The 22,201-nt window shown below is 55.3% G+C and overlaps 7 protein-coding genes and 1 non-coding gene across 8 annotated transcripts; 5 read left to right on the forward strand and 3 right to left on the reverse strand.

Annotated features, from left to right (window-relative positions):
• Window positions 1–852: 852 nt before the first annotated feature.
• On the reverse strand, window positions 853–2,325 carry QBC33DRAFT_608558 (alpha/beta-hydrolase; the record flags this gene model as incomplete). The annotated part of the gene is made up of 2 exons (XM_060432364.1): window positions 853–1,023; window positions 1,108–2,325. The coding sequence occupies one exon, from the start codon at window positions 2,323–2,325 to the stop codon at window positions 1,171–1,173; it is 1,155 nt and encodes a 384-aa protein (XP_060287931.1). The 3' UTR covers window positions 853–1,023; window positions 1,108–1,170.
• Window positions 2,326–2,752: 427 nt separating this feature from the next.
• QBC33DRAFT_164315 (Xyloglucanase) lies at window positions 2,753–6,340 on the reverse strand. Its single transcript, XM_060422261.1, has 9 exons — window positions 6,175–6,340; window positions 5,941–6,025; window positions 5,817–5,887; window positions 5,754–5,762; window positions 5,662–5,706; window positions 4,833–5,545; window positions 4,241–4,711; window positions 4,056–4,163; window positions 2,753–4,001 (listed from the first exon to the last, which is right to left on the reverse strand). The coding sequence occupies exons 1-9, from the start codon at window positions 6,252–6,254 to the stop codon at window positions 3,076–3,078; spliced, it is 2,508 nt and encodes an 835-aa protein (XP_060287932.1). The 5' UTR covers window positions 6,255–6,340; the 3' UTR covers window positions 2,753–3,075.
• A 1,041-nt stretch (window positions 6,341–7,381) lies between these two features.
• Window positions 7,382–9,040, forward strand: QBC33DRAFT_608559 (uncharacterized protein). Its single transcript, XM_060432365.1, has 2 exons — window positions 7,382–8,087; window positions 8,154–9,040. The coding sequence occupies exons 1-2, from the start codon at window positions 7,693–7,695 to the stop codon at window positions 8,959–8,961; spliced, it is 1,203 nt and encodes a 400-aa protein (XP_060287933.1). The 5' UTR covers window positions 7,382–7,692; the 3' UTR covers window positions 8,962–9,040.
• A 346-nt stretch (window positions 9,041–9,386) lies between these two features.
• On the forward strand, window positions 9,387–10,936 carry QBC33DRAFT_554887 (glycosyl hydrolases family 2, TIM barrel domain-containing protein; the record flags this gene model as incomplete). The annotated part of the gene is made up of 3 exons (XM_060429565.1): window positions 9,387–9,659; window positions 9,728–9,984; window positions 10,321–10,936. 3 exons carry the CDS (start codon window positions 9,387–9,389, stop codon window positions 10,934–10,936), a joined length of 1,146 nt encoding a protein of 381 aa, XP_060287934.1.
• Window positions 10,937–12,536: 1,600 nt separating this feature from the next.
• QBC33DRAFT_t15 lies at window positions 12,537–12,620 on the forward strand. Its single transcript has one exon. It is a non-coding gene; the product is annotated as a tRNA-Thr (tRNA).
• Window positions 12,621–13,153: 533 nt separating this feature from the next.
• On the forward strand, window positions 13,154–15,483 carry QBC33DRAFT_575606 (beta-lactamase-like protein; the record flags this gene model as incomplete). The annotated part of the gene is made up of 10 exons (XM_060430845.1): window positions 13,154–13,199; window positions 13,253–13,358; window positions 13,406–13,532; window positions 13,584–13,689; window positions 13,752–14,010; window positions 14,063–14,108; window positions 14,173–14,540; window positions 14,595–15,207; window positions 15,241–15,294; window positions 15,331–15,483. The coding sequence occupies 10 exons, from the start codon at window positions 13,154–13,156 to the stop codon at window positions 15,481–15,483; spliced, it is 1,878 nt and encodes a 625-aa protein (XP_060287935.1).
• Window positions 15,484–16,027: 544 nt separating this feature from the next.
• On the forward strand, window positions 16,028–17,690 carry QBC33DRAFT_164400 (glycoside hydrolase). Its single transcript, XM_060422262.1, has 4 exons — window positions 16,028–16,604; window positions 16,679–16,835; window positions 16,898–16,929; window positions 16,989–17,690. The coding sequence occupies exons 1-4, from the start codon at window positions 16,215–16,217 to the stop codon at window positions 17,511–17,513; spliced, it is 1,104 nt and encodes a 367-aa protein (XP_060287936.1). The 5' UTR covers window positions 16,028–16,214; the 3' UTR covers window positions 17,514–17,690.
• Window positions 17,691–18,482: 792 nt separating this feature from the next.
• On the reverse strand, window positions 18,483–20,238 carry QBC33DRAFT_164530 (velvet factor-domain-containing protein). The gene is made up of 2 exons (XM_060422263.1): window positions 19,887–20,238; window positions 18,483–19,823 (listed from the first exon to the last, which is right to left on the reverse strand). Exons 1-2 carry the CDS (start codon window positions 19,984–19,986, stop codon window positions 18,643–18,645), a joined length of 1,281 nt encoding a protein of 426 aa, XP_060287937.1. The 5' UTR covers window positions 19,987–20,238; the 3' UTR covers window positions 18,483–18,642.
• Window positions 20,239–22,201: the final 1,963 nt, after the last annotated feature.

Raw genomic sequence — 22,201 nt, forward strand, 5'->3', positions numbered from 1 at the left:
GTTGACTATTTCCGATAACTCTGGGACCCAGGAATCAAACTCATCTGGCTCTTACTGTTTTCTGCCTGCCAACATGCCGGATCATGGCCTCTCGGCCAGCTTCTGGCTCAGAAAGCACCTCCTCACAAATCTCAACACCCGAATGCAAGTCGCACCCCCCAAACTCGAGGAAGAGCAGGTCCGCATCGGCGCCGTCGCCCAGCTGATCCGCCAAGACTGGGATCGCGTGCGGCGGAAGTGGGACGCCGAGGCGCGCAAGAACCCGGGCCACGCGCGGGCGGCGCGGCACACGGTAAGCCTCACCTTTGACGAGACGCAGAGGAGAGCCCCGCTGGGTTACGGGGCCAAATTCCCCCAAGTCGCAAAGATTCCCCTCGGGACAAGGGACGCCCGGGAGGCCGTGACCCGCCTCCGCAACGCCGGCAGCCGCGGAGCGAGGACTAGGCGGAGGGGGATGGACACCAGAAACGGAGGAGGCACGCCGAACCACTCGGAGAGGAGGGTGGGGTAGATGGCGGCCGGGGCCGGGGCGGGGCCGTCGGGAAAGTATTGGATGTTTCGGCTTGCTGGGGTGGATGTTACGGAGTTGAACTTGGGGGAGGTAGGGGGCAGTGTTGGGATGGGGGGGGTTGGCTGCTGCTGGGGTGGGGGGTGCGAGGGAGGAGGTGGTGGTTGGTCGGGGGGGTGGTGCGATTGGGGTTAGGGAGCTGGTTAGGTATATGCCTGTGAGGAGGCCGAACTGGTTGTAATTGGCCTGGTTGTAGTTGGCCTTGCCGTGGATTGTTGAGGGGTTGGGGTTGAAACTACGCCTGAGGACTTCGAAGGATGGTGGAACTCATCTTGCTATCGTGGGTTTAGCGACCTCGGACTTTTAATGCTAGGGGAATGATAACTTGTTAATCGGTAGAATAGCTTTCTCTCAGGATTCTTGCAACTCTCTTTTTCTTTGTATTCTAGGTTGTTGTCATTGACACCTGACCGGTAGATAGTCCACGGTGCAATTCTACCTCTCAATCGTATACTCTAAGTCAAGGATTAGTAGGACAACCGACTGAAACCACTTCCTCCTAGGCGAAAGGAAAGGAGGTCATGGAATGATCAACATACTAGGTAGCTTGAACAGGAGCTCTTCCAAAGTTTATGAATTCGCGTAAATACAGTCTATGTCTTCTACCGATACTGCTCCGGGACCTCGATCTTCCAATCCCCAGGGGTAGACCCCTCGGCACCTTCGTCAAGACACCACAGGAGGGACTCGACTATCAACTCATCCCACCTCACACTCGACGGCAAACCGGGGTACTTTCGGAACGCATGGGGCAGGCCCGGGAAGATGTGTTTCTTGGTAGGACACCCCAGCCTCTCCAGCTTCCCAGCGTAGATGAACGCCTCATCCCTCAACATGTCCCAACCCACAGCGACGATGGCCGTCCTCGGCGTACCGCGCAGCTCCTCCTCCTCCGCAAGCGCGACATTCATCAGCGGATCCCGGGGATCCCGCACCTGGCACAGATCCGTGAACATGTCATACCTCGGCTTCGGCAGCGTCGGGCTGGCCTCGCACTGCAGCAACGACGCCCTATCCGGGTCAGCAAACAGGTGCAGCGGGTACGCGTCCCGGTGCACGAGCCAGGGGATGACGAGCAGCTGCGCCGCGACCCTCCCGGGCCGGCCCTCCCTCCTGGCCAGCGCCGCCTCCCGGAACACCACCGACGCCGCCAGCGACGCCCCGGCAGACACGCCGCCGACGACGAGCCGCGAGGGGTCAACGCCGGGAAGCGCGCCGCCGCCGGTCGCCGCCGCGTTGGCGACGATCCACTCGAAGGCGTCCCACGCGTCGTCGTGCTGGCGCGGGTGCGTCGCCTCGGGGGTGTGCCGGTAGCACACGTGCAGCACCGCCGCCGGGGTCGCCGCCCCGGCCAGGCTGTGCGCCCAGGTGGCGCAGCTCCAGGCCTCGCCGTCGGCGGTGCCGAGGAGCATGCCGCCGCCGTGGAAGTAGACGTACACGGGGAGGGGATCGTCGGCGGCGGCGGCGGCGGGGGTAGTGGCGGCGATGATGGGCCGGTACTCGCGCATCGTGATGGAGGAGCCGTCGCTGGTCGGGATGCTGTGGTGGGTCACGGTCACCTTGGAGGCGAGGCCGTCGCGCGCAAAGAGCGCCTTGGAGGAGGCGGCCTTGACGGCGTTGGCGACGTCGCGGAGGGCTGTCGGCGACGGGAAGTCGACGGAGTCGGAGAAGCCGTCCGAGTCCATGTCGAGGCCCGGGTGGGCCTCGGAGTAGTCCGTCCATTCCTTGCTAGGGGTGCCGAAGTGGGAGTTATCCATCTTGAAGGCGTTGATAGTGGCAATGGTGGCTAGTGACGATGTCTTATTCTGATACAACTGTCGTCTTGCCTAGGGTCTGACAACAGGGGGAGCTAACGACCCTGTGAAAAGGTGAGAGGGCTCTCGAGCTGGGAGCAGCGGGAAGGCCCTCTATTATAAAGCGGCTGCTGGCGAGCTAAGTCGTCTTCGGCATTTGCGCGTCCCGGCAATCAAAGGGAGGGGGAGAATAACCCAAGCTCGAAAGCGGTCCGTTCCATCCAACCTGAACCAGGTCATCCGTGCGGAGACATTGGTCGGCGTGGTGGAGACATTTGGGAAGGTGACGACCCCAGAGCATCGCTAGCATAGCGTGTGAGTTAATTCCCGCCATGATGGAGCGCACATTGGCTGTGCGTTCAGATCTTACCGACCCGATTGTGGGAGCAGGCATGCTCCGGCGGGACGGTTGGGCCAATGGGCGACACACCGCGTTTGCACTGGAACAGATGCAATCCAATCGCAAACTTTGACAAGATGGCTGTCCTGCACCTGGCAAGGATACCCTGACTTAGGTGGAGGAAGAACCAGGAATAAAGAACATACTATGCAGGATATACACATGGCTCGCCGACGAATATAGGTGGTGAGCCTAAGAGGCTAAGAATATGGACAAATTAAACGTCGGCAAATGAAACTAAGACCATGTACGGACTACACCGCAATTCCGGTCAACACGATGCCGCGATCCGTCAGCTTCCCGCCACAGTCCGCTCACAGGCACTGGCTGTACCAATCATTCTGTTTCGCACAAGCATACGGCGACTCGCAGGCCGTCGGACCTGTCCACCCAATCCCGCCACACTGATCCCAGTGTTTGGATACGCCCGTACCAGTTGCCGGCGGCGCAGAGCTGGTCGTGGACGTGGTCAGGGTAGTCTTCGTGCTGGTCGTTGACGTGCTCGGAGTAGTCTTCGTGCTGCTGGTGGTGGTAGTGGGAGTGGCCGTCGTACTCTTGCTCGTACTCGTGCTCGTCGTGCCGCCGCCGCCACCACCGGCGACGGTGCCCTGGGCCCAGAAGACGCCACGGCCGTTGGTGCCGACGTAGACCTGTCCGGCGTTATTGGCGCTGCCCGCCAGCACGCAAGCCGTGATGGCACCGAAGCCCTGGCTGCCCTGGATATCAACCCAGGCGGGAGCGCCGGTCGCGGCGGTGGCGTACAGCTTCTTCCCGGCGGGGCCGTCGCCAAAGGCGTACAGGTTCCAGGCCGAACCCGAGCCGAGGCCCAGGGCGATCTTCTGCGTGTCGGTCACGGCGCCGCCCACCGCCGCGAAGGTGGCGCCAAAGTCGGTCGACCGGAAGACGCCGGCGTCGGTGCTGACGAAGACGGTGCCGGCCGTCGTCGGGTGCGCCGCTACGTCGCGGATCGCCTTGGCGCTGCCCAGGGTTCCGGCCTTGGCGAAGGTGCTGCCGGCGTTGGAGCTGACGTAGAAGGAGCTCCCGGAGCCGCCGTAGAAGTAGGAGTTGTTGCGCTTGTCGCTGGCGATCACGGCCGAGGCCGGGAGACTGGAGATCTTGGTGAAGCTGCCCTGGTATTGCGAGCGGAGCACGCCCTGCGACGATGTGCTCCAGAGGATTGTGTCGGCATCGGCGGAGTAGGCCACGCTGCCGCCATACTGACTGGTTGATGCGCCGTAATCTATACCGAGAGGTCAGTTGCGAATCTGGATCTCACGAGCGTTCCTCCACGTACGGATGTTCCAGGTTGCTCCTCCGTCGCTTGAAATGCCTATCTGCTGGGTATCAGAGCCTCCCGTATTACCTACGCGAACGACGTTGGCAGGATGATTCCCCGAATAATCTAAAATGCTTAGAAGTTAGAATCCTCTTCAACATGAATCAGGCCTTGAGTTCCTGGGCGGAGGGAGCAACACTGACCAACCGAGCTGCTGGTCGACCATGTCGGGTTTTGCCAGAAGGTCTTTGGAGCCGTCCCGAGGTCGGCTTTGCTCTTAAACGTGAACCCATTGTCGTCGCCGACAGAGACGAGGAGCTCGCTTCCGCCCACAGCAGAGACCACCTCCTGGACGCTCATCTCCTCGATGCCGTCTGCCATGACCTGGATCGAGATATTATGCTTGGTATCCCACTTAGTCAGGTCTCTGCCACCGAACATGGTCAAGCCGGTGCCGTAGAGCCAGTGGTCGCTGTTGAGCGGGTCGATTTCGAGGGCCTCGATCATCCATCCCAGCACCTTTGTGTCCGACTTAATGAAGGGCGAGATCCAGGGAGCCTTGGTTGTCGACATCGAATAATAGAGGTTCATGTCAGGATAGCTTGACCATTCCCACAGCCGAGACCAAGTGGCGCCTGAGTCGGTTGATCTGAATAGCTGGGCATCGGGCCACCCTGCAGAATTCGTTAGCCGACTAACCCGTTGTCTGGGGTTTATCTCGCTGCTCCTGGACTAAAGCCGTTGGAGACTATGTTCAACCTGAAATAGTCCGTCTTTGCTTTATGCTTTACTCACAGCTGTTTAAGGTTGCGACAACGAGAGTGCCGGGTTTCTGCATATCGACACCAAGACCACCAAACCCAAAGTAGAGATCGTCCCCCGAGGCGGGAGTAATGTTGGTCCACGTTTTGGAGGTGATGTCGAAGCGCCAGACTGAACCCAAAGTGCCATCGTAAGGGCCCGTTCCGTCCGAGTACGTGAGATAGAGCGCCTTCTCCTTCGGCTGGAGCTTGCACTTGTGCGGGAAATACTTTCCGGGCTGGCCGGGAACGGCAGACCAGGTCGCGCCGGCATCCTCGGAGACGTACACGGTGGCTGTGGTGTTATCTGCGGTGCCGACGAAGATTCGAGACGTGGCTCCATTGACCAACTTCGAGCCCGAGTCGAAGGTCACGAAAGTGAGACCCTGTATGTCCGAGTTGAGGCCGTTCGGGTCGGAAGGGTCAGGACGAAACGTCCCCACAGCCTTGAAGCTGGTAACCTGAGACCACGTCACGCCAGCGTCTGTTGACTTCCACAAGCCATTGCCGCTGCGGGCCCCGAAATAGAGGATCTTGGAGTTCTGCGGGTCGACGGCCAATCGCTCTCCAGTGCCCCTCCCTGGCATGTTGCCCCCAACCTTGAAGGCAAGTCGGGTGCTGCTCCATGTTGCGCCCTTGTCTGAACTCCTTATGATAGCGCCGTTATTCGGATCCCAGGAATTGGTGTACATGCCCACCGCCGCATACCTTTTTGTTTAAATAATTAGCCTGCGAATTTGAGCACGACGATTTAGGGCACTCAGGGGTACATTCGTTCATGTGAACAACGCCCGATTGAACCTCAAGGCAGGTTGGTTACTTACACCTTATTTGCATCCTGAGGATCCAGAGCAACAGCATCAATGCCCCTGACACATATTAGAAGAGCTAAGCAATGCCAGATTAAGTTAATTACCAGTTGTTCCTGGACCAATTCATGTTAGCGAAGGAAGTCTAGAGAATTCGAGTCTCATCTCACCATCCTGCATCGGTGGCCAGACTGTCCGTGACCGCCGTCCATGAGTCGTCCGAGTTCAGCCTGTAAAGGCCCTGCATCAAGGTTGGTCACTATATTGACGGTCTTGGATGAGGATTGCACGTACGCCGATATCTGTCCTTGCGTAGGCTACCCCGGCCGTCTTGGGGTGGAAGACAATCCCTGGAACAAAACCTCCGCCACCTCCAATCCTGATTGCGAGTCGGAGTCAGTGAATGTCCTTGATAGTGCCCACGGACAAGGATAACAACCGCCGTTGCGAATAAACATGATGTCTCTCCGACTAGGTATAAGAAGGGAGCCTGAGATATTATTCCTCTGCCCACTGAATACCACTTACTTGACATTCTGCCACGTGAAGGCCGCCCTGATAGGCGCGGCAGCAGCTAAGAGCAGCTGAGTAACCTGAAGGTACTTCATGATCGACAACGCGCGTTCGGACGTCTGTAATGAGCAGCCCAGGGCCGTCCCGAGGGGGCGGGGATGTGGTGTCGTTTAATATAGAACATCAGCGCTAGATGGGACAACGGTCTTCTTTCGCGGGAAATTTCCCACAAATCAGTTCCATCCCGCCGCTACCCTCGTCGAGTCCTTACCAGCGCATCATTTCCGAGATGCCGCGAGTGCAACGCCATTGCGAGATTCCCTGGCGTTTCGGAGCCTCTCCGTCCGCTTTTCGTCCGCTGCGGGCCCCCACGCCCGGAGATCTACCCTGAAATTCCATGATTGGAAAAGACGATCGAGGCCTACCCGGTTTGGACCCAAACCGCGTAGTGGTTTGGGTTGGAAGTCCCGGTACCGTGGAACGGGATCCAGCCAGCAGACAACACAAGTAACGGAGTGCAGATTGCTCCAGCGCTGCAATCATGGCCCGTTCAGGCGTCCAACCCCTTGTATGGACTATGACGGTGGACGCCTCTTTTGAGGTCTTCGAGACTCGATGACGAGCTAGTTAGTGTCTACGCAGTGAGCGTGAACGGGGGTTCGGACCGTCACACTTGACCATCCTGCTTACCGGGAGCGGGAGCCGCCATCCCGGACACCGGAGTGCATAATCGCCGCAAGCCCCAAAAACCGGCATAACCATTGGAGGAATTTCAGAGGAGTCTAGTTGGAATTGTCGGAGCTGCTGGGCCCAACGAGACTTAGAGAAGACCAGAAAGGCAGGCAAAACGGAGGTTGAAGCCCGGCGGGACTACAAAGATGCCCGTAGGACTAGAAAGTTGAAGCACGGAGGGACTACAAAAACCCCCGGCGGGACTAGAAATGGTGGGTCCACTGGAGCTTGCCCCGAAAATCCCAAATTGGAATCGACGAGTCGCCTTTCGAACCCGCTTTGAACTACAGAGGTATCATTGCCTTGGTCTTTGGAATGGCTCCTTCGTAGATACGTATACCTGCACAAGCTGCTTAACAGTAGTGTACCAATATCATGGCTGTCCCCGTCCAACTGCAGAAGCATGCAGGTCAGTATGTGCCAATTATGTTCCTGGATCCTCCCCCGCATCCATCCCGGCGCACGGGAGGAGCCGCATCAACGTCCGGCACCATCTCTACCTCGGTCCACCCGTCCGGCATCCTCAATCTTCTACAACCTCTATTGGCTACTTTGCAATGTCACCTCCACCGCCTTGTCCTTGCTTGGATCTGTTGCTTCTGTGTGATGACGAGGGTTAGTGCTTCTTGCCATTAGACGCAGAACTATCAGACGGCGACTGGCGAGACTTTTGTCGTCTCGGAAGTTCTCTTCCTGCCCTTCTCCAGAAGTTTGTCCAGAGAAGCTTAGATCTTGTTCAACCGCTTGTTCTTCTCCAGTCGATGATGTTCCGGACGTGTTTACGGAACTCAGAAACTTGATATGGAAGCAAACCGCATCTGGCATGAGACTGTGGTCGAAGCCTACTCGAACCTCATCACGCCCGGCGTCTGTTGCTCTGCCGCAGTTTACGACTTGGCCAATCGCCGATGGTACCAGCTCAATGTTAGAGATCCGGTAGTGCCGGATGCAGACTGGCGCCACGATACACGACTCGACGAGGTACCTGACGACGAGTGGCTCGGCTCGACGGTTGAGAAGCATATCAAGGCACACTACCACTCGACGGCCGCTCTTCCTCCCTGGAACACAATCAGCACGAACTCAAGCGGCTTCCCGGTCACGTTCGAACTCTCCGAGGAAGCCTTAGTCCGCAGGCCAATTTCGGAGAACTTCTGCTATGGAATCAGGCCTTCCGACAAGCTTCCAACAACCAGGTTTAAGCAGCTATGCGAGAAGACATATCTCAGTCGAGGCGCCAACTACTATCTCTAGGATGGCAGGAAGTGCGTCTTCAAGCGTATCGATTTCGACTGCGATGTCGAATCGCACGAGAACGAGATTCGTACCAGGGAAGCCATTATTCGGTGTATCGAGAGAGACCGGGGAAGTGCCTCCAAGGATCAAAACTACGTGATGGAAAGACGATTTAATGTCGTGCCTATTCTCGCTGTGGTCTTGCACGACGAGACAAGCAACTGGATCGTCTCGAATCACTCTGTCAACAAGGATTATCTGCATGATATAGATACCGAACTTCATAGTCATCAGATTGCTGGATTTCTCATGCCTTACGCCGGTTGTAGTCCTGACCTACTAGGTATGTCGGTCGCCGATTCCGATAGATTTGGATCTACGGCTTCTACTTCTCCAGCGATGGGCTCCTCATCGACCGTGACAAATTTGCCTATCAGCGAGGAACAACTTCTGGATCTCGCTTGCGGTATACAGAAGCTCTCGAGATGCGGCGTCGTGCACGGGGATATCTGTCATTGGAACGTCGTCCTCACACAGCCCGAATCGACAGCTTTGCATGCTGCGAGACTGCTCTTGATCGATATGGGAGATATAGCCCCTGACTACGAAGGCGATGCAGATGCATTGGGAAACTTGTTTCTCTGGTGCTTGGAACACTCAGCCAAGTTGAGGGATACTACTGCGATAAGGAAGAGGATTGTGATTGCCACGGTATTGTTGAAGGGGGGAGATTTAGACCGGGCTATCGGAGTATTATCGTCGAGTAAGACGAGGGGCAGTTTCAAAAGGCCGCTTTCTTCTGCCAACCAAGAAGTCAAGAGAAGGCGTCTCTGAGTCGAGAGTATTCCGCCTAGCAATGTAAGAAACAATAGACAGTAGCTGAATATGCCGTATATAAGCTTCATTCAAATAATCACTAGTTGGTCGATTAATGGTCCGATAATGAAAGGACGGTCTGTGCCTACAGAGGCAGGGACGTTTCGTCCTGATCGATGATAATGAATGTGGGCGCTATGTCACGCAGTTCTAAGTGAACGCCGAGGTAGAACCATCAATACAGGCTTCTATTTGAGGGCGTGTGGCCTCTGCGTTATTGACGAATGCGACTTGGAGTGCCAGGGCTCGGAGTTGTCGGTGATGATCCTACCAAATTTACATCAGACAACCCTGATTGGGAGGATGCCTACGTCGACCGGGCCGTCAAATGGTGATGTGGCAAGAATCATCCAGCATTGTTCTATGGCTGGAACCACCAGGTCATGTATGATTATATCAAATTAGTTGAAAAGAGCCGGCTAGTGCACTACGAAGGAGACCAGTCGGCCCAGACCGCGGATTTCCTCAGCAGGATGTATGCGCCTGTCGACTACTGCATCGACTTTGCGAAACAGGCAGGTTGGTCGAAACCTCTGGTGCTCTACGAGTATATTTATGCAATGGTAAACGTGCCGGGCGCAATAAAGGAATACATCGATGTCTTTTACGAGTATCTGGTACTCATGGGTGGGTTCTGCTGGGAATGGGCTAACCATGTGCGTTTTTGAGATATCCTTCCCTATGGGGTCTTGATATTTATGCTTCGCATGGCTTACGGGCCAAGAATAAAGAAGGCGAAGAGTATATCGCGTACGGCGGCGACTTCGGGGACGACCCTAACGATGGCAATTTTGTCATGGACGGACTTTGCTTTTCCGATCAAACCCCGACTCCCAGCCTTGTAGAGTACAAGAATGCTATCGAGCCTATGCAGACCTTGAGCATCGACGGCCGGAAGGTCACGATCATCTATCTCTATGACTTCATCAGTCTTTACCATCTTAGATGCCACTGGTCGATCGTTGCCAACAGCTGGAAGGAGTAAGGTGGTGGGGTGGAGATCCCCAAAGTAAGGCAACCCTCAAGCTCGATTAATCACGCGACTAAGCTGTGACATACAGACATTAGGCCACATACGAGGGCAAGCTTGATTACCAGGGGACTACTAGAGGATCCCCGAATCGTACCTAAATCTTGAGTTCACGCTTGCTGCTGCGACTTCTCGGGGCACGGCCGGCCATCTTGTTGCTTTTGGACAGTTACGACGCATCGAACCCAACAGTAGGCAGATCTGGGAGACCGCCCTGCCACCACTTGACAGGCCTCCTGAGGTGGAATTTATCGGGCAAAACTTCCTCGCTATCAGGGGTCACTCAGGTTGTACGTGGACTGGCAAACCCGCCGCTTGCACCAGGCGAAGAGCCACGCCATCGGAGTGACGTGGGAGGTTAAGGGGGGCATCGTCGAGATCGTGAGCAAGGGCCGAGTCGAGCCTCCGGTCCTAAACTGGTCCGTAGACACGCAGACGACGTTTCGCCTGGGCGGTATGGCCATACACGTGCGCGTGCCGGCGACACCGAGAGGGCCCCTCCTGCCGAAGTCGTTCGTTCGCCCGTTTTGGTTTCTCCCTGGTGCTTGCGGGTTGCGAGCGTGTGCGGTGGTTCGGCCGGGGACCTGGCGAGAGCTACCGGGACAAGAAGCTGAGCCAGGCGTTTGGCAATTGGGAGGCCGCGCCGGCTTTGCGGGCCTGGATGGCGCCGGCTTCCAGGCATTGCGATGCTCCACCGCGGATCTGGACGAGAGCGCGCACCCGTACGAGCTGCGCAGGCGCAATCGGGACGATACCGTTGCTCATCTCGACTGGTTTTACCACGGGCTTGGTACCGGGTCCTGCGGGCCCGCAACCTTGCCACAGTATCAGTTGAGGACGGACGGAGAATTTGATGTCGAGATGGTCCTTGAGTATGGCGCGTGGGCGGGAAAACGGGCTTGACTACTTGATGAGCGTCATGACTTGATGTAGTGCCTGTGTGTAGTGTTGCTGGCAGCCTAAATAGCTGTCAGCAGTCGGGTGGTGAATAAGGAGCTCGCGCCGTGGCGTTCCGTAGAGAAATATGGGGTAATACGTACGGCTGGGCTGCCTGACCCCTGAATTTTTATGTGAGACTCTGACATATTTATCGAGGCCATCACGACTCTCTAGGACATCAACTGCACATGCTTCTAAAGGCACTCACCCATTCGAAGAAATCGAAAGAGGCTTCCTTTACACTACTTCTTAGGCGTTCGAATATGCGCGCACTAGAGCATACACAATGCCCTTGTCCAGGCCAGAGCCCTTATAAGAGGTCAACCCCCGCACAGTGGTCTAAAAAGGGGGGGGAGGGAGGAAGAAAAAAAAGATGCCCCCAGATGCCTACAATACTTTGAAACCACCTCAGCCTAAGAACGAGCCTAGGTACGTGCAAGGATCAAAGTGGCTGGGAATTGAACCCGCGTGCTCGTGGAATAGGTTGTTAGAAACTAATACTCTTACCAACATGACCACTGCTGGTCGAAATCGTCACTCAATATTTGAAGCTATATGGTTATTTCCCAGCACCGGCTACTGTAGCGGCATGCCTGTTCTCATAAACTTCTCACATTTCATTCACCTCATATAAGATAAGTCTTACCAACCCAATGCAAGCTACAGCATAATTTGCTTATAGCTCTTTACCAAACCTCTCATTAAGAGCAATATAAGACAAAGCAAAGCAAAGCCATAATGCTTCTAAGTAGCTAAGTTATCAAAGTTATATACAAGCACACGTTTGCTTCCTCCCTCAATCTCGCATTTATCAAACTAGCAGCACTTTCTAGTTTCCTTGTCATCAGTTACTTCTCTTGCATATACGCTGATTAAGTTGCTATCAATATCTTACTATTTGCTACTTAGGACGACATATTTCGCACCAAAGAGGCTGCAAACAGCAGTGAGACAGACATAGATCTAAGCCACTTCAGCGACTTGCGAAGCTTCGTTTAACTAGCGACATGTAAGCTCTCTCTACTCCTCACCTAGGACAATGCCGGATATTCTATGAGAAACCATAATCGTGGAAGACCAAGAAGCCCTCAGTTAGCCCAGCTCTTTGTGTGCATCCCTTGCTTTCCAATAAGGGGGGAGCAGTCTCCACAAAAGGGGTTGTTTGGAGCGTTTTTCTATCACGTGATTAAGCCTAATCCAATCCGTCTGGTAATGCGCTTCAGGTCTGCGCGAGGCAGGTGGTGACAGCCCCAGGCGGGTCCCAGTAGATGGCACTAAAAACAAAGCGAAGCAAGTGACGGCGAGAGCAAGCAATGTCGACAATGACAATGATGGCAATAGTGATAGCAGATAGCAATAGCGATAACAGCGACAGCAATAGAAATAGTAACAGCAACAGTCAGCGACGGTGGTATTGACAATGCGAAGAAAGATACTGTCACCTGGTGAGAATATTCCGGCCCGGCGGCACCTGGCTTGCCTGGTCACAGACCCGACGCGCAGCAAAACCCTCCTGTAGCCAAAGCTATATACCTCATTAGGTTGACATTTGTCATAAATGGAAGCCCATATGGCTCAGTGGTTAGCGCGTATCGCTCGTACTAGCTACGACACGATAAGGTCCACGGTTCAACTCCGTGTGTGGGCAATTTTTTTGCAAGCATCCTTTTTTTTGGTCGGCAAAGGGTCATTCTATTGCAGACTCTTATTTCTCGTCTTCTAATCCGTACTTCGTGCCTACTACATGCGCAACACCGATGATATCATTATGTTGATTATAATCTAGTGAATCACGTGAAACTCTCACTGTCTCCAATATGAGAGGTGACGAGGCGACTGGTAAGTGCCATAATGCTGTATCTTTGGTTTTTTTTTCTCCTCCTCCCTTTGTGTATGAATGCTTGGATTTAGTCTGGTTGTTATGGAGTGATTGGTTTGTTTGCGTGTCAGCTCTTGAATATTCATGTTTTGGCGCTTCCAGGTTGACATTGCTGCCTGCTGTTCCGGTCCAGCTAGACGACCCTAACAGATACACGAGCAGAAGTAATGGTCTCAAGTACCATTGCAATGCACCTTTGCCAAAAAAGACTTCTTACTGGAATCCGATATTCTTTCTGCAATAACTCAATTTTCTCTCCAAGCTAAAGACTAGCAGTTTATGCCCCAGGTTGACAGGACCCGATGTCAACCTTCGACGGCCTTGTGGCCGAGTTTCCCAATATCAGAGGTTCATTATTTAACCACGATAGATAAAACAACTGTCGCTGACCCATCATGCAGTGGACTTTTTCCGCCGCAGCCCTGGCCGAACGTCCCCTCTGGCCTGCTTCCTTTCTCATATCCATAGCGACCACTTGGCTGGGTTGGAAAGCCTACGCTCGCCATTGTGAGTGCTTTCAGATCTTCGCTGTGGCTTTTCTGACCACGACTCAGCGTCTACTGCTCGGCGGCGACGAGAGAACTGCTGCTCCGCCTTGAGCGGTTTCCATGCCGCATCAATTATGCTAAAGGGATTCTCGAGGCACGGATCCAGACGTACAAACACCTTAAGAACTTGCTTGTGAGTGATTTAGTTCCCTGGGTTTCAACTTGGAGCCAACAGCAAGACCAGAAACCTATTCCTCTAGAGACACCGACCACCCTGGAGCTTGAACCGGGCAACCACATCCAGGTTACCCTCTTCAACGCCAACCATTGCCCAGGGGCGGTCATGTTCTGTGAGTTCCTGTTTCGGTGTCGTGTGACCTTGCGCCGGCCATCGTTGACCTGACCATTCCAGTATTTGAGGCGCAAGGGAAAGCCGTACTCTACACCGGGGATATCCGTAGCGAGCCGTGGTTTGTCAATGCCCTCATGAGGAGCCCGTCTCTGGTGGAGTATGCATGCGGTTCCAAATCGCTAGACACAATCTACCTCGACACTTCCTTCATTGAAGATGTTGACTTTCAGACCAAAGCAGAAGGCATTCAGGAGCTGCTGCAAAAGGTGGCAAAATACCCTCCCGAAACAGTCTTTCATTTCCAGGCTTGGACATATGGGTAGGCAAGCCATTTTTCAACTGTGGTAAGACTTTGCTAACCCAGAACGCAGCTATGAGGACGTCTGGGTGGCTCTCTCAAAGTCACTGGGCTCAAAGGTAAGGCTATTCATGCCGGACCTCTAATTGGCCTTCTACTCTGACATTACTCTGACACTCCAAGATCCATGTCGACGAGTACAAGATGCGAGTCTACAACTCCCTCGTAAGCAAGGATACGAGTAACAGATATGGGGCGGAATTCCACCTAGCCCCTGAAGCCCCAGGACTGGTTGGATTCATGTGTGGAAACACACGGCATGAAGGATGCCTGACGACGGATGAAAACGTGCGCTTACACAGCTGCGAAAAGGGCAACTATTGTTCAACTGTCCAGAACGCGCCAGTTGTTTGGATCCAGCCAATCATTACGCACCTGCCCAATGGTCAAGATGTTGCCGAAATGGGTATCGGTGGCGGAGGTGACGATCTCGAGCGGGACGCCGAGCTGGACTCCTTGTCTCCCCAAGAAATCCAGCATCTGCTTCAAGTGTGGGTGTTGCAACACTTTCGATTGAACTCGCTCCTCGCTGACCCCCAAGGTAGAATCTGCGACATTGACGATATACCGGACGAACTGAAGGAGAACATTCGGGCTTTCTTGCTGAACGTTGTTGCCAGTGGCCGCAACATCTCGCTTGACCTTGAGATGTCTTCGTTTGGAGACCAGAACGAGGCCATGCTTGAGGCGGCCATTCAAGCCATTGCTAAGAAATCACAACTGGGGCGTGGGCCACCCCGCCCCAGGCCGGGGAACGACCCAGCATCTCTGCCCAGATTAATCACTTTCCCCTATTCCCGACATTCATCTTACCCAGAGCTTTGCCTTTTGGTCGGGGCTTTTAAACCGAAAGACGTATGGCCCTGCACCGTCAGGCCGCAAGAATGGGCCATGAATAGCATTTCGATTAAGAAACTCTTTGGAGGATATTGCTCAGGTACTATATTCAGACACGACCTTTTTATGGAATCCCTTATCGATGCTGGCCGTCCTAGCCAGAAGGATGTCGACAGTCAAGCAACCGATAGCTCGATGGGAATTCCCCTCGCGGAGCCCCTTCCATTGAACCAAGCAACGGCGAGTACGGGCGCCGAGCTCCTCAGTGCCACAGAGTTGGCGACGGGGGTCGTTTTGGATCAGAATGCGGGCTCCAATGCGGTACAGTCAGCAGACGACCATTTCAGCTTCCAGCTCCGAACTCCGCGGGAGCGATTGCTTGAGAGGGTTCAACAACCGGCGGACGATGTTCTTATCGAGGAAGAAAGCCTACAAGACTCGCAGGGCTCTGCCATCTCGCAAAGTGCGTGCGAAATGAGAGCCGAGGCGTTTCGATCAATGATAGGAAACGTCGGGGGCCAGGAGTGGCGACATATCGGGCTTATCTCCGTGTCTGACAACCACACATCCCTAGAAGACGAACTCGGAGAGCGGTGAATTGACCATGGTTTACGGGTTGAAGGTGCAGGTGCACTGCGTGACTCAGCTGGTCGAGACGTCCCTGAAATTGCTAATCCTCCGGCAATGGAACGAGCTTGGAAGAGTGCTGGAGAGGTTCCGCGTCTGATGAGGTGTCTTTCATCCGCCGCTTTATTGGAGCGCTTCGATGTTGGTACGACTCACCGGCCATGCCCAGTTTGGCCGTGGATTCCGGTGCCGAACCCTCGCGAGGCCCCCACTCCGCAGTCCAACCAACAATCAGGACAACTCGAACATCGCATTCGCCATATTTACTCCCCGAAATGCCTTCTTCGCCTGCTGAGGTGCAGGGTCGAATTACAAGGATGCCTTAAATTTGTCTCTCGCCATTGTCCGCGATTCATTCTTGGTAACTCGGCTACCTCCATATCGAGGTGATGCGGCGGTATTTAGCCATGTACTCCCGTCAACTGGCATGGGCCACGAGGCTAAATGGGACAATCAAGATATCCAAAGAGCAATGTGGGGATACCTTGCGCACGACCATAGGCTCTTGGATGGTTGTTCTGTTTGATCGGGCGGGCCACCTGTATAATAATACCCTCTGGCCCATGCCTTGGACCCGGTTTCCCGCAGGTCTGCAGCCATGACACTCCCTCAATACTCCCCGGTCTCTGGGTCCTGTTCCTCCTAGCACCCCATGCATTCTGTGACAATATAGCGACACTCCTTAGAGCCTCGGCTCCACGATGCGTTCGTCTGTCCTTTCTAGGTCGCGTCTCCTGGCACTGACTGTTACCTTGTCCTCGATATCATGTCTCGCCGCGGTCCTCAACAAGCCCGGGGCCAGGGGCATGGCTCTCGGTCTCGAGGACTACAGCAGCCAACTGGCTGAGCGAGCCGATCCGAGTCTCGTTGGATACCTCGGGGCATTTTTCCTCGGCGCCGACCCGTACGTCTACTTCTACCTCAGCAATCGCAATAACCCGGTCTCCTTCAGGGCCCTAAATAAGGGGTCTCCCGTTATGAAGCCGACGAAAGGGACCGGGGGAGTCCGCGACCCGGCCATTGTGCAGGGCGGTGGCGAAGAGGCCGGGAAGAAGTGGTATATCGTCGGGACGGACCTGAACATTGGCAAGGTATGGATGGCTGCGGCTGGCTCAACGTCAAGCTCTCCAGGAAGCAGTCAATACCGAGATTAACCTCTCCACAGACCACATGGGATGCCGCACAGAGGACCGGTTCCAGGGGCATATTCGTCTGGGAGAGCACCGACTTGGTCAATTGGGTCGACGAAAGACTTGTGACCGTTGAGGATGCGACTGCCGGCATGGTCTGGGCTCCAGAGGCGATTTGGGATCCTGAAAAAGGTGACAATCACGGCAATGCCAACCAGCAGCTCCGGCCACTTGAGAATGCTGACAACATCCAGGCCAATACATGGTGTACTGGGCATCCAAGTTTGTTCGTCGTATCCACCGACCCCCTGACAAGTCCACGCTAAGGCTAACCCCCCTTCCCAGTACTCCGCCTCAGACAGTAGACACACCGGCTCCCCATCCAACACCCGGATCCGCTACGCCCACACATCCGACTTCAAGGCCTTCACCTCCCCCCAGACCTACATCGACTACTCCCCAACCGACATCATCGACCTAACGATCCTCCCCCTCGCCTCCAACAACACCGCCACGAACCAGACCTTCATCCGCTTCATGAAAGACGAGACCCGCAAGACCGTCTTCGCCGAGTCCTCGACGACGGGCCTCCGCGGCCCCTGGACCCGCCCGGGTGGTCCCTCGGCGTCCATCCAGAGCGGCGTCGAGGGCCCCGCGGCGTACCTCGACAACGAGGTCGAGGGGAGGGTCCACCTGCTGCTCGACTTCTACGGCGGCGATGGGTACGCGCCCTATGAGAGCGATGACCCCGCCAGCAACGCTGCCTGGAAGGCTAGCGACCGGACGGCGTTCCCGAGGGACTTGAGGCATGGGAGCGTGCTGCCTGTTAATCAGACGCTGTATGATGCGCTGGATGCGAGGTGGGGGTGAGGGGGAGGCGTAAGGCTGGAGGGAAATTCGGAAATTGGGCTCGGGGAAAGAAGCAACTTCTCGTTGTGGTATGGCGGTTGTACATACGTATAGGAGAGGATACCTTCTCTCCCCACGTGGCTCAAAACCCCAAGGGCCGCTTTTTGGTCGACCAGGTTTCAGACCGCATCACCTTTGTCCAAGGCCTGATCTGGTAAACACCAACAGCGACAGGACAGTTCTGAACTCACTCTCCAGGCCAGACAATGCCACTCGGCGCCAAGGGATCGAGCGATTATGAATGCAATTCTCTTCCGAGTCGCTTCATTATGGGCAGTGATGCTGAATCAGCTCTAGGAAACACTATAAGCCGTCCTACAACACTACCTGGGCAGTAGAACAGAGGGAGGTATCGTCGAATACATGGCCACGCAAAAAGAGCAAGAAAAAGAAAAAGAAGTAGATAAGTAAGTAAATAAAAAGAAGAAAAGGCGAAGTAAAAAGAAGATAGAAAGGAAAATTAAAAAGGCTCAAGCTATAAGGAAAGCGAAACTCTATGTACCGAAACCACAAGCCCGGGTATAATTCATAATGAATGTGAACATCCATTTCTTTTTCTTTTTCCCTTTCCTCTTTCCCGATGCAAACCAGCTCCAAGAGAAGATTCACTCCCAGCCCCCGCCCATTCCGAATAGAAACTACCCCTCCCGAAACCCCCCCCCCCCCCCCCCCCCACCCATTCGCTCGACCAAAACCTACAACCGGGAAAGCAATATGCAGGTAAAAAACGCTGAAATGGACGTCGCCAGGTGTGTCGCGGCAATGAGATAGAGAAACTCGAGACAGGCCATTTTCTCCCAATGGCCCGCCAGCTGGGGCTGGCCCAGCCTCGGTTGCAATCTGAGAATTAAACTGTAAACTTTTGTTCCCCCCCCCCTAGGTCTAAGCCGTTGTGGGGGAACACCTCTATCGCTGCTCGGGGCCGAGGAGTGATTAAACGGTACGGAAAACGGGCGCAGGCGCCTCGTCTGCTGTCCAAGTGGGCAGCAGCAGCGGTGGAGTAGTAGTGGGCCGGGCCCAGGTGCCAACGCAGCGGTTCTGCTGACGTGGAGAAGAAAAGCTTGCCAGCTAGATTCCGGCCCGGACCCTGCTAGAGCCCGGTGCCGTTGTTCTGGCTGTGCTGCATGTGCTTCTCGACGGCGTCAAGGTCGAGCCCTATACCGAGCCCGTTTTGCGGCCCCGGAGGAGGTTGTGAGGGATAGTGGAGTGTCGTCGACGGTGACTGGTACATCTGTTGCGGTGGGTATGGATAGTTTTGACTTTGGCCCGGTGACCTTCTTGTCCCGGGAGAGAAAGTCGATGTCGCCGAGCTTGGACCAGCCGAGGGGGGCATCTGGGTGTCTAGCCGAGGTGGCATGACGGGGTGCGAGTAAGGGTTGGGCATGGGCAAACCAACTGCCGCCGCGTGGCTTGTCACAGCATAGCCGGTTGTGTAGGGCAGCATGGAAGTTGTAGGAAGATCCGGGACAGTTCGGGGGCCTGCTTGATAGGCCGTGTAGTCGTGGTGGTCGTAGCCCTGACCGCTACTGTGGTCAGTCATGCGTTGGCGCTTGTTGGGCCGGTCCTCGTAGCCCCCGTATGTCGGATAGTTGCTCGTCGGCCCAACCGCGTACTCTCTGAGCTGCTGGGAGTTGTCAAAGTAGGCCCCTCCCTGTGGTGCCATGCCCCTGGAACGATCAAGTGGTGTTGACGGGGCAGCAACCTCGTTGATGCTGCTCGATCGGGATGGGTGATCTCGGTGGTTCTGCGGGTCCTGGTCGTGCCGCGAGTACTGACGTGCGAAATCAGCAACGGTGCTGTTTCGCTTCCGTGTTGTGATGCTGCGCGAGTCCTTGCGTAACCGGAGACGGACGCCCTGGTCGCTGAAAGACCTTGTCAAGAAGGTAGACTCGGCCATTCCTGGGAAGAACTTTTGCGGGTAGACAGTGAAGGTGTCGGATCGGGTCGTCGCCAGAAGGTAGCACTCCTTTTCCACAAGCCTGAGCTCGAAGAGGGTGAATTCGAGCCTGTACTGGCCCTCACACTTGACAGACAAGTCGCCGAAGACGAAGAAGCCCCCTAGGCTGTTGTCGGTATCCTTCAAACTGTAGAGCGATGATACAATGGTCCCAAGAAGCGCGTTTGTTGTTGGCTGTGGATCCTTCTCGTCCTCGGCCTTGATGAGTTGACAGGACATTATCAAGTAGGGATTCTGCAGGAAGTTTTGCATGGGGTCCTTCTTGGGGCTGACTTTTAGTTGCACGATGGGAGGGGGGTCGATTGGTTTGCGATCTGAATCCGGCACGTTAGTCTCTTCCAACCAGCAAAGGGGGGAGGAGAGATATCATGGCGCACCTTTCTCCTTCCCAATGGCAACTCTGGCGTAGCTAGGTTGTTGACGGACCTCCAGCTTGTACTCCTGGTCCATCACGGACTGTTCTACTTGGTATGCCATGACGAACTCTGAAACGGGAGGCGACTAGCTACCCGGGTGAAGAAAAGACCAAGGCTTTTGAATCTGGTGACAAGATCCAGAGCAGGTAAGCGCAAGGAACTTCGTATATGGGCGCGTGGGAGGTTATGAATGATTCCAAGCCAGGGAACGGTCTCATGGGCGCGCCTTCAATGGCAGACGACGTTGTAAGACGTTCAGGTGAGGCAAAGACAGAAGCCGTTTAGGTGTCGAGGCGTCAGAGAATTAAACAGAAGGTGAACTAGAGCATGACCAAGCCAAGTTTCGTTCCCGTTGTCGACGTCAAGAAGCGCGTCGAGTGCGCCGATGGAACAGTCTGAGCAGTGCTGGACAATGGTGGCCTCGGTTAGGTGACGAGCCAGGTTCGAAGAGTCGAGGTGGTGGTGACGTTGTTCTTGCTGGTGGTGAGGAGGAGGAGGAGGAAGAGGTGGTGGTGGTGTAGTTGATATGATGCGAAGAAGCTCAGATACCGATTCCTTAATAGGTATTAGAGAGGTGCGGGAAGCACGTCAAAGGCAGGGCAAGCTCCGAACACTGGAGTATATAGACTGCCCGTTCGGGAAAGGGAGGTGCGGGAGGAGTCTCGGGGGGCTGGACTAGCGGCTTGACAGGCCACGTGTGGAGGAGCGTCGAGACAGATCAAGGGTGAGGTGTCAGACGGTGTAGGTGGGTAGCTGCACTTAGGTACAGTATCTCTTGACTCGGAAGGTCTGTTGGTTATCATCAGTGTGAGGGCGAGTGTAAAAGGTGAGGGGCGAGTAGGTGGTAAGGGTGTGAGCATGGGTGTGGACGTGGCGACGTAATGGGCGTGGCTGTAGGAAATGCGAGCATGCAATGCAGGTCCGCAAGGAGGCGAGGCGGCCGGGTGGGGTCTGGCTCTGCCGAAGTATACGTACTACTTTCCGTTGGTGTGTGGTGCAGAAGAAGTTGTCCGATCTAGTCGAGGCTCAGTCTCACTGAGCGGGGGTTGCAGCGGGCTACCTGGGCGACTGCGGTGGTGGGAACCAGGTATGCTTGGCCTTGTGCGGAATTCGGAGGCACAGGTGGAATAAAGTGTGGCAACTATAGGTGGAGGCCAGGTGAACAGAGGTAGCGTATTGGACGAGGCCAGGGTGGTCGATGGTGTCGCCAGTGCTTTAGAACTTCCTGCTTCTCCCGCGCCCCTCCGATACCCAATTGAGCTTCTATCCGGTCGAACGGACTGGCTGTCGTCGTCACAAGTCCTGGCTGGCTGTGAGCGGCTCTTGCTAGCAAGGGGTCGCTCAGAAAGGCGTCACTGGTCGCATCCAGCCAAACTGGCGGAGGTCCACTGGGCAGGGCTGATATGACTGCAGGTGTCGAGGCAGTGACAGGACTCTTTGGTCTGTCTGGAGGATTGGGTTCCGGTGGAGTATAAGTGGTATCAGGAGGAGAAGAAGAACAAGAGGGCCACTGCGGTGGAGGGATGGAGGGGGTTTCTCCTTGATATTGGCGGCCTGGATTTGCTTCGTCGAAGCTTCCAAATTCAAGCTTCTGTCGATCGTCGCCCTGCAGTCTATCCAGGAGCGCGTTTACTTTTGAAGGCTCGTGGGGAGATCAGTGATGGCGGCGCCCCGCTGATTGGAAGTAACAGGGGCTGGAGGCTGTCAACGGCGGGACCGGTTGCAATGCCGTGTTTGAAGTGTCTGGCCTGCTGGGATCTGGTCGGGCCGTGAAAAGGGCGGCTCTGTTTGCAGGCCTGGTTCACCAGACGTGCAATTCTTGGTTGAGATGGGGGGTGATCTTCTGGAACCGGTTACACAATTGAAGATTCGATGGGACGAAAAATGGTATGGGGAGAGCAGACGAGATATAGGACCCCTCTGCATGCAAAGTCGCATCCAAGGTGTGCGGGACAAGGCCAAGCAACCCATCCAGTAGTGGCCGTCGCGTAGTGCCAATGGAGGTGGGCGGCAATAATAGAACCTTGAGCGAGGGTGATATGATTGACAACGAGGATGATGTCTGATGTTACCGGGGCCGAGCATCTGCTGTCATGGGCCTCGCTTTTTCTGCCTGTCAAGTCAAGCAAGGGTGGGCTCCAAGCTTGCAAGGCCGGGGGGGGGGGGGGGGGGGGGGGGGGGGGTTTGGGAATAAAACAAGGGGGGGGCGGGACGCAACCGCAATAAAAAAACAAACCCAACAGGGGGGCCCAAACCAAAACTCCCCTGTGCAGACC

The sequence above is a fragment of the Phialemonium atrogriseum genome (genome assembly GCF_030411735.1).
Source record: "Phialemonium atrogriseum strain 8032-3 unplaced genomic scaffold QBC33scaffold_2, whole genome shotgun sequence".
In the NCBI taxonomy this organism is placed as follows: domain Eukaryota; kingdom Fungi; phylum Ascomycota; class Sordariomycetes; order Cephalothecales; family Cephalothecaceae; genus Phialemonium; species Phialemonium atrogriseum.